This window comes from Poromitra crassiceps (assembly GCF_964638095.1).
Source record: "Poromitra crassiceps genome assembly, chromosome: 14".
NCBI classification, from domain to species: Eukaryota; Metazoa; Chordata; class Actinopteri; order Beryciformes; family Melamphaidae; genus Poromitra; species Poromitra crassiceps.
In genome coordinates, this window is record NC_139633.1 from 37948695 (window position 1) to 37961923 (window position 13229).

At 44.1% G+C, this 13229-nt stretch overlaps 2 protein-coding genes across 2 annotated transcripts in view; both read right to left on the minus strand.

Moving 5' to 3' along the window:
* LOC310789558 (NLR family CARD domain-containing protein 3-like) overlaps nucleotides 1-13229 on the minus strand; it is a 708349-nt gene that overhangs the window by 631449 nt on the left and 63671 nt on the right. The window lies entirely within an intron of this gene.
* LOC310789526 (nephrocystin-1-like) overlaps nucleotides 1-13229 on the minus strand; it is a gene marked incomplete at its 3' end in the record, with an annotated part of 59061 nt that overhangs the window by 37215 nt on the left and 8617 nt on the right. The window contains exons 6-9 of the mRNA XM_083651162.1: nucleotides 13079-13180; nucleotides 9311-9435; nucleotides 7273-7321; nucleotides 7062-7149 (exon numbers count right to left, since the gene is read on the minus strand). Coding sequence (XP_083507288.1) covers nucleotides 7062-7149; nucleotides 7273-7321; nucleotides 9311-9435; nucleotides 13079-13180 — 364 coding nt within the window. The remainder of the gene's footprint in view (nucleotides 1-7061; nucleotides 7150-7272; nucleotides 7322-9310; nucleotides 9436-13078; nucleotides 13181-13229) is intronic.

Here is a 13229-nt window from a genome sequence, read left to right on the forward strand (position 1 = left end):
CTCAATCTCGAGATTATGGCAATTTAAACGAATTAAATCCATCAAGAATTGAAGAGAGGAATTGGAAACATGCGGATGTTGGCTGCCAATCTATATGCACCATGCAGTCGCAATATGATTATTTATTTATTTATTTTCAGAGTGTTTATTCTAATTCATTTCATCTGATAATATGTATAGGCCTAAAACGGTAGGAAATTCATTGTGTTTATAGGTGTTGCCCCCATGCACGTGAGTCTAATTTATTATAGAGTTATTATAATGTAGGCTATAGTCTACTTAACTTTTCAATAAAAATAAAAATAAATAGCTTAAACATATGCCTTATGTTATTTAGCCTAGCTGTTTTCAGGGGAGCTGTGTGGACAAAGGGAAGGATTATAGATAGAACACTTCAATTAACATATTCTGCCTGTTTTCTGGAAAACGACCTAGTGAAGACTTTCCACTCTGCTGGTCTAAATACCAGGTGTGGTCTTGCGCATTCCTGGCTCGCAGTTTTCTGCAGGTCACGGTGCACAGAGATATCTCTACAATCACTAAACATTGTTCATTTATGTTGTCTTGCCACACAGTTTGTTAAGTTTGTCAAATGCGTAATCGGAGAGCGCAAGGATCTGTTCCACAGCAGCATATTCAACTGATTATTTATATCTCCTGACACGCCGACAGGATCTAATCATAAATTATGTTTTCTACACATCTAAAGGTGAGCTGTTACACACGCCCACATTCATAGGCTACCGTGAAAGGTGTTTGAAAAAAAATAATTGTAACTTTGAGTCAAATGCTCACAGTTGAATAAGGTTCATTCAGTCATATATTAGCAAGATGAGGACGTTCTTATTTGTGAATGCCAGTCGGGTTGAACTGATTTTGTTTTATGAAAATCTGAGGAAATTTAGCTTCCCCATTCCCGATGGTCTAACATGCATATGCATATTTTCAATAAAAAACAATGAGTTGAACGTTAATTTCAAGCTTTTGTAATTGGCTGCAGCTTATTTCCGAATCGATTGCGGCTGGAGAGCTGGCTGCAGTGTTTGATGCAGGAAACTCGGAGAAATATGGACTTGAAAATCAATTTCGGAGTGGGGGGGTTTCGAAATGGAGGGGATGTCCCCATTCGGAATAGCGGTGCCTTTAAAAAAAATGGGAACCCCCTCCATTACGAAGAATGGAGGTCGATCTTCGGAATGGGGGGGTTTCGAAAAGGCAGGGTGTAACCGTTGCCAAGGCAGGCTAGCTAGCTAGCTAGCAACGTAGCCAGATATTAAAAGTAAAATAACAGAAACAGCGTTACCCTTATGATATTTTAATGATGTTAGTAGACACACGTAACAGTATAGATCCCCGTGATGAGGTATGTTGATCAAAAGAACACCTAAAACGCTATACCAAAATCGGGTTTTAGTGGACGGGCAGCTCTGAAGTTGGGGCTTCAGAGCTGATCTGCGGCTAGCTAGCTAGCAACGTAGCAACAGTATAGAGCCCCCGAGGTCTGTTGATCAAAAGAACACCTAACGCTATATCGTTATGTAATGTGACTTGTGACATGATCACCACATTTCAATAAATATAACGTTTTTGCACATTTGAATGCTGCTGGTCGTTTGTGTAACGCTGTATATATTGGACATTTAAAGCTGATACACAATTGTGTTGAGGTAATTCCGCAAAGCTCAGTTAAAAATATAACGTGTAACACCAATGGAAGGATGGGTAGCATTAGCTAACGTCATCCAGGCTATAAACGTAAGGCTGTTATGAAACGCTGATTCCGACGTTACAATAATATGACATAATATGAGCCAGTTGTTATGTAATGTGACTTGTGACATGATCACCACATTTCAATAAATATAACGTTTTTGCACATTTGAATGCTGCTGGTCGTTTGTGTAACGCTGTATATATTGGACATTTAAAGCTGATACACAATTGTGTTGAGGTAATTCCGCAAAGCTCAGTTAAAAATATAACGTGTAACACCAATGGAAGGATGGGTAGCATTAGCTAACGTCATCCAGGCTGTAAGGCTGTTATGAAACGCTGATTCAGACGTTACAATAATATGACATAATATGAGCCAGTTAGCCTAGCTAGAGAGAGTAATTTCAGACCACCAGATATCACCATATTTCATTTCAATATTAAAGCATTCGTTGATTGAAGCAGACTCAGACTGCTGGTCGGTTAAGTTTCTCCGTCGTCCTGTCCTCTGGTCCAATCTTCGGTTTGTGTTCACTCGACATCAACAATCTTATACATGATAATATACAACAAGGCTATCTTTGTTGACAATGTTTATTGACAAAAGCATTAAAACAAGCAAATATAACAATATTCTCCGGTCACTGGCAGATACTAGCTACAATTGTTCAAAGCAAATCTCTCATGTCAGCATTTGGCTTGTGTGTTATTGCAATTTCCTATGTTGAAACAACTGATCAGCAGTAACGTGTATAGTTTAGCGTTAATCTCAGGAGAACAGAATATTATAGCTTTGATCTTCACAAATCATGATCCTCTGTTGTGTGTCCCATCTGGTACTGGACAGCAGCTACCCCTGGAAGAAACGAATTAGACACTGTTAATCACTGTATAACGTTAACGTTTGCTTACCCAACACTACGTGCGATTGGTAAATACTGTAAATGCAGAGGTGGATAAACTATCCAGAGGAGTTGAACCCCCAGCTTGTTCCCCCTCATCTAACGTTAGCTAGATAACGCTATAGCTGGTAGATCATATGAGTATGCTTTGAGTCTGCCTCATCTCAAAGAGGTAACCTAGGTAAACAGAACTGCGTTTGTTTTCTGTCTACGTCCGAATCTGTGCAGCATGCAATACTGTTTAACGTTGTATAACGTTAACTTATGCTACTCTAGTCTAACGTCCTCCTGTAATGACAAATGGACATGTAGCTAGCGTTAATGTCATGCTATGCAATTAGCGTTACGTTAGAAAATAAGATTACCTCGATTTTGTGGAAGATGCAAGCGGCAGGCTGGTGACGCCGCGCGAGGTCTGGAGGAAATAATACTCTGGTTTTTCTTCCGGCTATTATATTCACTGTGACAGCAATGGAGCAAGGCTAGCAATAGCAACTAACGTTAGCAACATTTGTTAGCCAAGCTAACGGCTAGCAGGGAAAATAACATGAACAAGATGGATGCCGTGGCGGAGGAAACCCTCCCCCGAGTCCCGTCCACGCTCACGCCCTTTCCTGTTTTCCCGGCTCCAGGTTTGAACAGATTTCCCACAATGCAACAGGAAAATCCATTCATCCAATCAAACGAAATCAAACAATATCGGGAAGTGAGCTTCATTTTGCCGTGTCAAAAACATATAGCTCAGTTGGTCCATATATTGTACTGTCCATGGTATACGTACACTTCCGGTCTGTATACGTACACTTAGTAGTAGTAGTACTTTATTGGCATATAGCAGTCCGTAGGCTGAATTAATTACCAATTTACAGGTTAAAAAGCAGACATCGACACAAGTTAAAAATTCAAAACAGCACATAACTAAAATGGGACTTCAGGCATAGACAAGAGCAAACTAAATCAACAGGACATGTTATGGGATAATATGTTGGTTCAGGAGTCTAGTCAGATATGGTATGGGGAGAGTTCTGATGGCGGCGTGTTTTTGTGAGGGGATTGTTCAGTTTATGACAGTTCCGGGTTATACGGCCAGAGATCTGCAGACGTGTTGGGGGTAGCCAGTTGGCGAATTGGGAGGTTTGGAGGTTTTGGGCAAATGACAGACAGATCTGCTCACGTCGGGAAGCCAGGTCAGTGAGCCCTAGCTTTAACAGGGCGGTTGAGTAGTGGTCATAGTTGGGGTCGAGGATGATGCGACAGGCCCTCTTCTGTACCCGCTCCAATTGGGATGAAAGAGCTTGTGTGATGCCAGCATTCCAGATGGGGGCAGCATACTCCAGTAAAGGTCGTACATATCCAAGGTATATGGTTAGAAGGTCATCAGTGGAGACAGAAAAACGCCTGAGGCGCTTCAAGAAGAACAATTTCCTATTTGCATTTGATGTTATGGCACACACTTCCAGTCTGTATGTGTACACTTCCAGTCTGTATGTGTACACTTCCAGTCTGTATGTGTACACTTCCAGTCTGTATGTGTACACTTCCGGTCTGTATGTGTACACTTCCAGTCTGTATGTGTACACTTCCGGTCTGTATGTGTACACTTCCAGTCTGTATGTGTACACTTCCAGTCTGTATGTGTACACTTCCAGTCTGTATGTGTACACTTCCAGTCTGTATGTGTACACTTCCAGTCTGTATGTGTACACTTCCAGTCTGTATGTGTACACTTCCAGTCTGTATGTGTACACTTCCAGTCTGTATGTGTACACTTCCGGTCTGTATGTGTACACTTCCGGTCTGTATGTGTACACTTCCGGTCTGTATGTGTACACTTCCGGTCTGTATATGTACACTTCCGGTCTGTATACGTACACTTCCAGTCTGTATGTGTACACTTCCAGTAGGGGTGTCACGGTACACAAAAGTCACGGTTCGGTACGTACCTCGGTTTTGGGGTCACGGTTCGGTACGAAAACGGGGGAAAAAAACAACAAATCCCAAATTCTGTTTTTTTCCCTTTGAATATGTCTGAATTCTGCTTTTTACGCTATTTTTACCATCAGAAATAGTGTCTAATATGTGGGAATGAATAAATGTCCACTATTTAATAAGATCTAGGCAATCCACACAAAAAGGTTTTACTCTAGAGCAGTGATTTTCAAAGTGTGGGGTGCGCCTCCCTCTCAGATGTCTGTATTCCAGCTGTTTGACAGGGCAAAGGCATTTCCCCCCACTTTAAATCTTTATTGTACACAAGTTTGTAAACAGAGCGCATGTGTGGAGTAGCCTAATACTCCCACCAACCCCTCCCCCTGTTGTATTTGTTTTATGTAGCATTTGCGTTTGATGTAAGCACTAATTTGGAATCCTATCGAAAAGCGGCCACTAGGCGGCAGTATTTCTTTAGTCAACGTCAAAATACCTACATGTTAAGTAGAAGAAGAATAAAACGGCAGAAGAAGAAAAACTTCTAAACCCTGTTGAAAGATACCCCCACTGTCTGACAGACAACGGGGTGGGTTTCACTTTCCCAGTAAGTACGGGAAAGAACCCTGTCAGCGCCTTAACGTTATTGGATGTGAGTTTTGTTTAGCATAATATGATTACGTTCGGTCATCTAATGGATTATTGGAACATGACAAGGAGTCGCTCTTCCTTGCTTGTCTGCATCCGCAGATGTCTGGTTGAGTCTGCTTGACCGCATCACTCATCCCACGCGATGTAAGTTGCTTGTTTACAAGTTAACAGCTTTGTCAGTGTTATGTAACGTTTAGCCGCAACGCGCAGCTATAAAGGACTTTGTCGCGGCTACGTAACGTTACATTGGCAAGCTTACCTCGTTGGCTTGATGTTGACAGAATTTGCAAAACAGCTTATCGCCACAAAACGTCCCATTCTGTGAACGCGGATTTCTATGGCCCTTGTGTTGTTTTGGTGTGTCTTCTTCTGTGGCGTTTAATTCAATTCAATTCAATGCCGTTCAAACAGCGTTTAGGTGCTTCTGGATTTGACGTATTCGTCGTGTCGTTTCACATACCGTGAAACGACGTACCGTGAGGCATGTACCGTAAACTCACGGGACGAATACATGTACCGTGACACCCCTAACTTCTAGTCTGTATGTGTACACTTCCAGTCTGTATACGTACACTTCCGGTCTGTACGCGTACAGACCGGATACTTTCTAGACCTACTCCTTCAAAAATAAAAGCAGTCAGTGCGAGCGAGGCAGGCGAGCACTGCAGCGGCCAAACACTGATGTTAGCACGCAAGCTAACGTTTGATAGCTCCCGGGGGACGGCTGGCTGTCTGTACCCCGGGAGCGGTGCTTAAGTGTGGGCCACTGGGCCAGCAAGGTCCAGCCAGTGGGTAACGTAGGTCCCTGGAGGACAAGGTCCTGGCGGGGCGGGGGTCTGTGCGTAGCCTGGGGAGGGGTGCTAATAGTGGGTAAGCAGTTGGGCAGATTCATGGAAGGTGGGTGGCGTGAGGGGGCTGTCCTGGGTCTCAGAGGCCGACCGTGGAGCTCATACGGGCAGTGGCGGGCAGTGGTGGCCCAATGGTTAGAGAAGCGAGCTTGTGACTGGAAGGTCGTCGGTTCAATCCCCGGGACCGGCAGGATAGACTCTGGTTGTACTGGTCAGCTTCCAGGTATGAATGTGTGTGTGAATGTGAACAGGGCACTCCTGAAAAAGAGAGCATTGCTCTCAGTGAGACTCCCCCTGTATAAATAAAGGTTAAAAAAAAATACTAGCGTGGGTAGGAACAGGATGGACGAGTTGCTAGCTAACGTTAGCTAGTAGCATAGCTAGCCGATTAACTAGCCAGATCAACCCCGGGAATGTGATCAATGTTGGGGGGAATTGTCTGTCAACATCGGGCATGAATCATGCAAACATTCAATCATCCTAAAGACACTAATGCACACAAGCATAGAATATCATAATACCTACGCCGATTTGAAAAGAAAAATATCAAGTCTTTTATTTTTTTAAGGAGTAGGTCTGTGGTCTGTACACGTACACTTCCGGCGGGAGAACGTACACGGTGGGCGGGGCGAGATGCAGATGGATGTATCTGGAAAAGGGGGGGTTCACCGTGACGTAACGCTGAATCAAATCGGCGATTTTGGAGGCCCCAAAAAAAGGAGGTTTGAACCCCTAGAGGGCACTCTCACTGCCTGAAAATGACACAGTGTACCAGGTAGAATTCTAACAGTTTAGTCTCAAATGTAGAGATTTTTCCTTCACACACCACCTCAAAAGCCATAATACAGTTGAAAGCTGAAAAAAATTTGTTTTAGGGGTTAGTCCTCCTTGAAGTGTGTGTGTGTGTGTGTGTGTGTGTGTGTGTGTGTGTGTGTGTGTGTGTGTGTGTGTGTGTGTGTGTGTGTGTGTGTGTGTGTGTGTGTGTGTGTGTGTGTGTGTGTGTGTGTGTGTGTGTACTAACCTTCCTCCTCCAGCAGTTTATTAAGAGTTGATGGTCTGAATCCTGAAGGGATCGCACCCATGGCAGAGAGCACATCAGTCGTATCAATCTGTCCATCACAATCACACACACACACACACACACACACACACACACACACACACACACACAGTGAAAACAATAAGAATTCTCAATGCAGTGCAGAACACTTGGTGCGTGGAGAGCGTCTCACCTCAGTCAGAGCCTTCCTGACAGTAGACCAGTTGGAATGGGAAGCAGTGCTGTTAGAGAGCAGAGAGGAATGGAAACACTGACATTATTCAGAGAAAGCATCATTAAAACAACATCATCATCAATTTCAATCTAAATTAATTCCGTATTTTGATCACTTTTTGTTTCCTCCCAGTTTTCTCCCCAGTTGTACTCGGCCAATTCCACCTGTCTAAGCTGTCCCCGTCGTTGCTGCACCTCCTCTGCTGACCTGGGGCAAGTTGTAGACTAGTACATGCTTCCTCTGATACATGTGCAGTCGCTAGCTGCTTCTTTACACCGGACAGCGAGGTGTTTCACCGGCAGGATGTAGCAAATGGAGGGATCATGCTATTCCACCCCAACGACCAAAGGAGGCGCTAGTGCAGCAACCAGGACACGTACCCATATCTGGCTTCCCACCCGCAGACACGGCCAATTGTGCATGTATGGACATCCGACCAAGGCAACACGGGGCACGACAGTAGATCCTGTGTGTTTCTTATGTGTATTAGGGGTGGGCGATATGAAGATCTTAGATCGTTCACGATCAGAATGGCTCCACGATCTGCCTTTCCAGACAGATCGTTAGAATCGCACTACATGCAGTGCACATTCTATCTGTTGCATTTCTATGTCTGAAAGATGCTTCCAAAGTTTTCCTCCCCTCCCCCTTTTCACTTTGCAAAGCAGGACGACAACACGGAGGGGCAGTTAGTTTGAGAGAGACACACACACACACACACACACACTTAACCAGGGCTTGCCTTGACACGAAGAACCTCCCGTCATCCCGGGGACGTTAAAAATAGCGTCAGGGACGGTGAAAATTAATTTGGGGACGGAGCCGGACGATAGCCTAAGTAAACACACGCTCTGCTGGTTATGAACAGCGTTAAAAATGACATGCCACACACACACGCACACTAAACAGACATGCGGGCACTGGCAGAGAGACAAACAGGCAGATAGAGCGGAACTCATCGCGCAAAAAGTGTCTGAATCTCGGCTGCTCTTTGTGATAGTTTGAGTTTCATTTGCTTCAGTCGGAATTTGTCAGTTATTTTAAATGCGAGGACGCATTGCTCCTAATCTGCCCTCATCCTGCTGCCTCGTATTCTCAGGAGAGCGCGTTTCTGCTCCACCTTCTCTTTCCTTCCCCCCTGCCTCTCTCTCACTGCTCAACGCTGTGTGTGTGTGTGTGTGTGTGTGTGTGTGTGTGTGTGTGTGTGTGTGTGCTGAGCCACATGTCTCTGCTCTGTCCGTCAGTCTCTCTCTGTCTGTTAGTCTCTCTCTCTCTCCATTAAATTAGCAAATTGACAATTGACAAATGACAATCACGCAACTCAATCGCAGATAGCCAATATATTCGTCCCATCGCCCAACCCAAAATAACAGTGAACCAAGAGATAGATAGATAGAGTGTTTGCATGCTTGTGAACATTATTTTTTAGCACATGAATTATTGGAAACTCAGCGTAAATGAACGACATGAAAATATTTATAAAACAAATTGTATTTTAAATTTCCATGAGTTGTCTAGGTTTCTCATGGCCGTACGAACCCTGAAATTAGTTTGGTTGTACTTGTACTGTTCAGTAACTTGCAAAATAGTCTTAAAAACCAATATGAAAAAGAATTGTGATAAGATTGTGGATCGTGATCCTGCCTGAATAAATCGTGATATGATATTTTTGCCATATTGCCCACCCCTAATTCCACCCCAATGACCAAAGGAGGCGCTAGTGCAGCAACCAGGACACGTACCCTTATCCGGCTTCCCACCCGCATACACGGCCAATTGTGCATGTATGGACATCCGACCAAGGCAACACAGGGCGTGAACCTGCGACCCTCGTGTTGGTGCTGTATTTTTTATAACTAATATAGTCCTGGGATCCTTTCATTTGACCGCATCACTCAGAATAATCTGAAGGACAAAACTGGTCTAAGAACCTCTGGAAACAACACAGTCAAACCAAATCTCAGCAGATTCCAGTTTTTAAAACGGAGAACCTCACCTCCGTTTGTCTTGGTCCTCAGCCATGTCTTCACCATCCTGCTCCTCCTCTTCCTCGTCTGACTCCTCATCATCATTATCATCATCATCATCTTCATCTTCATCATTGTTGACACCAGAACCACTCTGAAATGTTTTGGTACAGTGAGCGGTTTTAATCATCTAAGCCAGCGGTTCACAACCTTTCCCCACTCATGGCCCACTTGAAAATCTCAAAAATGTTCTCAGCCCACATTCAACTGTAAACAGTATGGAGGCCAAATAATGTGTTCTCAGCCCACATTCAACTGTAAACAGTATGGAGGCCAGATAATGTGTTCTCAGCCCACATTCAACTGTAAACAGTATGGGGGCCAAATAATGTGTTCTCAGCCCACATTCAACTGTAAACAGTATGGAGGCCAGATAATGTGTTCTCAGCCCACATTCAACTGTAAACAGTATGGAGGCCAAATAATGTGTTCTCAGCCCACATTCAACTGTAAACAGTATGGAGGCCAGATAATGTGTTCTCAGCCCACATTCAACTGTAAACAGTATGGAGGCCAGATAATGTGTTCTCAGCCCACATTCAACTGTAAACAGTATGGAGGCCAAATAATGTGTTCTCAGCCCACATTCAACTGTAAACAGTATGGGGGCCAAATCATGTGTTCTCAGCCCACATTCAACTGTAAACAGTATGGAGGCCAAATCATGTGTTCTCAGCCCACATTCAACTGTAAACAATATGGGGGCCAAATAATGTGTTCTCAGCCCACATTCAACTGTAAACAGTATGGAGGCCAAATAATGTGTTCTCAGCCCACATTCAACTGTAAACAGTATGGAGGCCAAATCATGTGTTCTCAGCCCACATTCAACTGTAAACAGTTGAAGACCTCTTAGACACAAAGTTCACAAAAGTACTAATAGAATGTGTGCTTTCTCTGTCTAAAAGAGTTAGTTTGTAGAGTTAGTAGTTATGTAGATATTAGCCGTTGAGTACAGCATGGTTTCAGCGTCTGAGAGTGAAAGCTGAGATAATCGCAGTTTTGTGAAATTCAATCAAACAGGCAGAACAGTCACTTTAACCATTTATTTTTGGCATCAGTGAGAGATCAGACATCTAAACAATATAGTTCTGAACGCCCTCTCCTTCAAACTCCTCCCTCCGTGGGCGTGTCTGGTGGCTTTCAGCCTGCGTTTGTCACAAGCGAGTGTTCTGCTGCTGCTGCTGCTGCTGCGAGTTTGAGCAGCCTCCCTCCCTGGCAGCGAGTGTGGATAGAGCTCACTTGTTTCTTGGGTTTGAGAGCTTTGATGAAGCTTTGTGCGATTCTAGGCTTTATGCTGCGTGTTTCAAACTGTGTTTTCCACCCAGTCTATTTTTGGAATCCCCCACCGCCAGCTCCCAGCGCGATAATGCGCGAAAGTGAAAGCGTTTTCGCCAATCCATTTTACAGTAGAGAATGGTTTCCTCGCGCGTTACCCTACAGTTTTGGCTCTGCTTTTCCTAGTGTGGAGAGCACTGTCGCCACTTAGTGGGTCCGTGGAATGGGTTGTACACGTTCGCTGACTCCAATATTTTTATAGGAGACGTGGGGAGCGTTGATCCACGTCCCACCGTCAAAAAAAAAAAAATCGTGTGAACGCAGTGAACGTGTTAACTCATTCATGGCCAGTTTAGGACTGCCAATATTTAGCACAGGCCAAAGATTTTCATAATTGTTGGTCATCTTTCAAGACCCACAGTAAATTATCTATTAGCACCAAAGTGATTTGCAATACCTCAAAATGAAGATGTACGTCTCTGGGTTCACCAGAAAAAAAAAAGTGAGCTTTTAGCATGTTCTGTACTCTTACTTATAGCCATTTATATACACCCTGTTTTCACCAAAAAGGTCTCTCTGAGAAGAGAAACAGCAGAAAAGGCCATTTTTGTAAAAGACACAATCTCAGGCAGAACTCGCTCTCAATTCTTTTATTTTGAACTGTATTGACATCAGACATATAAATATTATTCGTTATGACACAAATGACAAAAAATATATATATATATATATATATATATATATATATATACCGGTACATGAAGTGCTTTTTTTACATTCAACAATACAGTTTACTCAGTGTGAGTGAGTGTGAATGTGTGTGTGTGTGCGCGGGGCCCATGTGTGTCTCTTTACATTACATTACATTTCGTCATTTAGCAGACCTAAATGACCGTCCTGACCGTCCTGACCTCATTCTGAGATGTGGGCTCACAATCGGCTCCTCATCTGAAATAAAAGCAACATATCCTCAGTAAACTATATAATCACATTTAGTACAGAGACAGTGTAGTCGTGTACTAGTGTCTCAGTAAACTATACGATCATAGAATGCAGAGATCAGTGTAGTCTCTCTCACACACACACACACACACACACACTCCTTACCGCGAGATCATCCGGGTCCTGTCGCATTGGAGTCCAGTCTTCCTCGCCCTCGACAGGAAAGTGGCCATGCTGCTTGGCTCTGTGTGAAAGCAATTTCTGTGGCGAGGCTGCTGTTCTCCTCCTGCTCACAAAGTTGTGACTCCGTCTCGTCTCTTTCGGGGTGGCACACAGGAACGGGGTCCAGGGACCAGGATCGATCATGTTGGTCACGGGTTTGACTACCGCGAACAACTGATCGATGTCCGCTGCCCTGCAGCAAGCCGACCAGCTCGTGCAGCGCGCCGAGGGGCGTTTCAATGGCGTTTCTCCTCTCTGCAACAAGGAAGCGCGTTTCTCTGTTTTCTGTTTTTCCTCCTGCTCATTTCAAAACAACAGCTGCGGTATGTGTTTGATCGCGTGTTGTCGGCTTGGCTTTGAGGGTAGGGACCTGATAACATGTCACAGGCTGGGGAAGTCTTTGAACTACGCGCTGCACTAATAAAAACAAAAACACGTCAAACACGTCTTTGGCGTGGATGGCTATTCCTGATAACACGTCAAAGACGTCTTTGGCGGTGAATGAGTTAACTGGCCCCTCGCCTTCTATCATTTCACGAAAGTGGCAAAGCAAGTTGAGTATCCCTGACCTATAGGGAGAAATTTAGTTTGTCATTGTAAACCGACAGCACAGTAATGATGACATGTTCTTCATAGATCTACCCTTTTAATTTTGCTCTTAAGCTTTCTCAAAGTACACCAAATTTATGCATTTTACTTTAAAATGTTTAGAAAAATCTCGTGGGGGGCATGCCCCCGCACCCCCCTAGGGGGTCTGCGGTCCCCCACCACAAATTCTCAAAATCCTGTGGGAAACACTGCTATAAGTGACTGGGCAGTGTAATAGTATGACTAGAAGTGACTGGGCAGTGTAATAGTAGGACTAGAAGTGACTGGGCAGTGTAATCGTATGACTAGAAGTGACTGGGCAGTGTAATAGTATGACTAGAAGTGACTGGGCAGTGTAATCGTATGACTAGAAGTGACTGGGCAGTGTAATAGTATGACTAGAAGTGACTGGGCAGTGTAATAGTATGACTAGAAGTGACTGGGCAGTGTAATAGTATGACTAGAAGTGACTGGGCAGTGTAATAGTATGACTAGAAGTGACTGGGCAGTGTAATAGTATGACTATAAGTGACTGGGCAGTGTAATAGTATGACTAGAAGTGACTGGGCAGTGTAATAGTATGACTATCAGTGACTGGGCAGTGGAGAAGAGGGCAGTGACAGCTGGAGGAGTGAAAATCAATGAAATAAACTGGTGTCATCAGTGTCATCTTGAGACACAAAATGGCTGGTTGACTGGTTGTGTACCTTCAGGTAGGTTTTAGGGACGACTCCTCTGTTGCCTTTAGTGTCCTGCGCCAGCCACCATCCATCTGCCGTCTTCCTGATGATCCTCAGCACCGTGCCCCTCTGAAACACAGGGCAACAAACCAGTTTGTGTGACTTCTCCCGCATTATA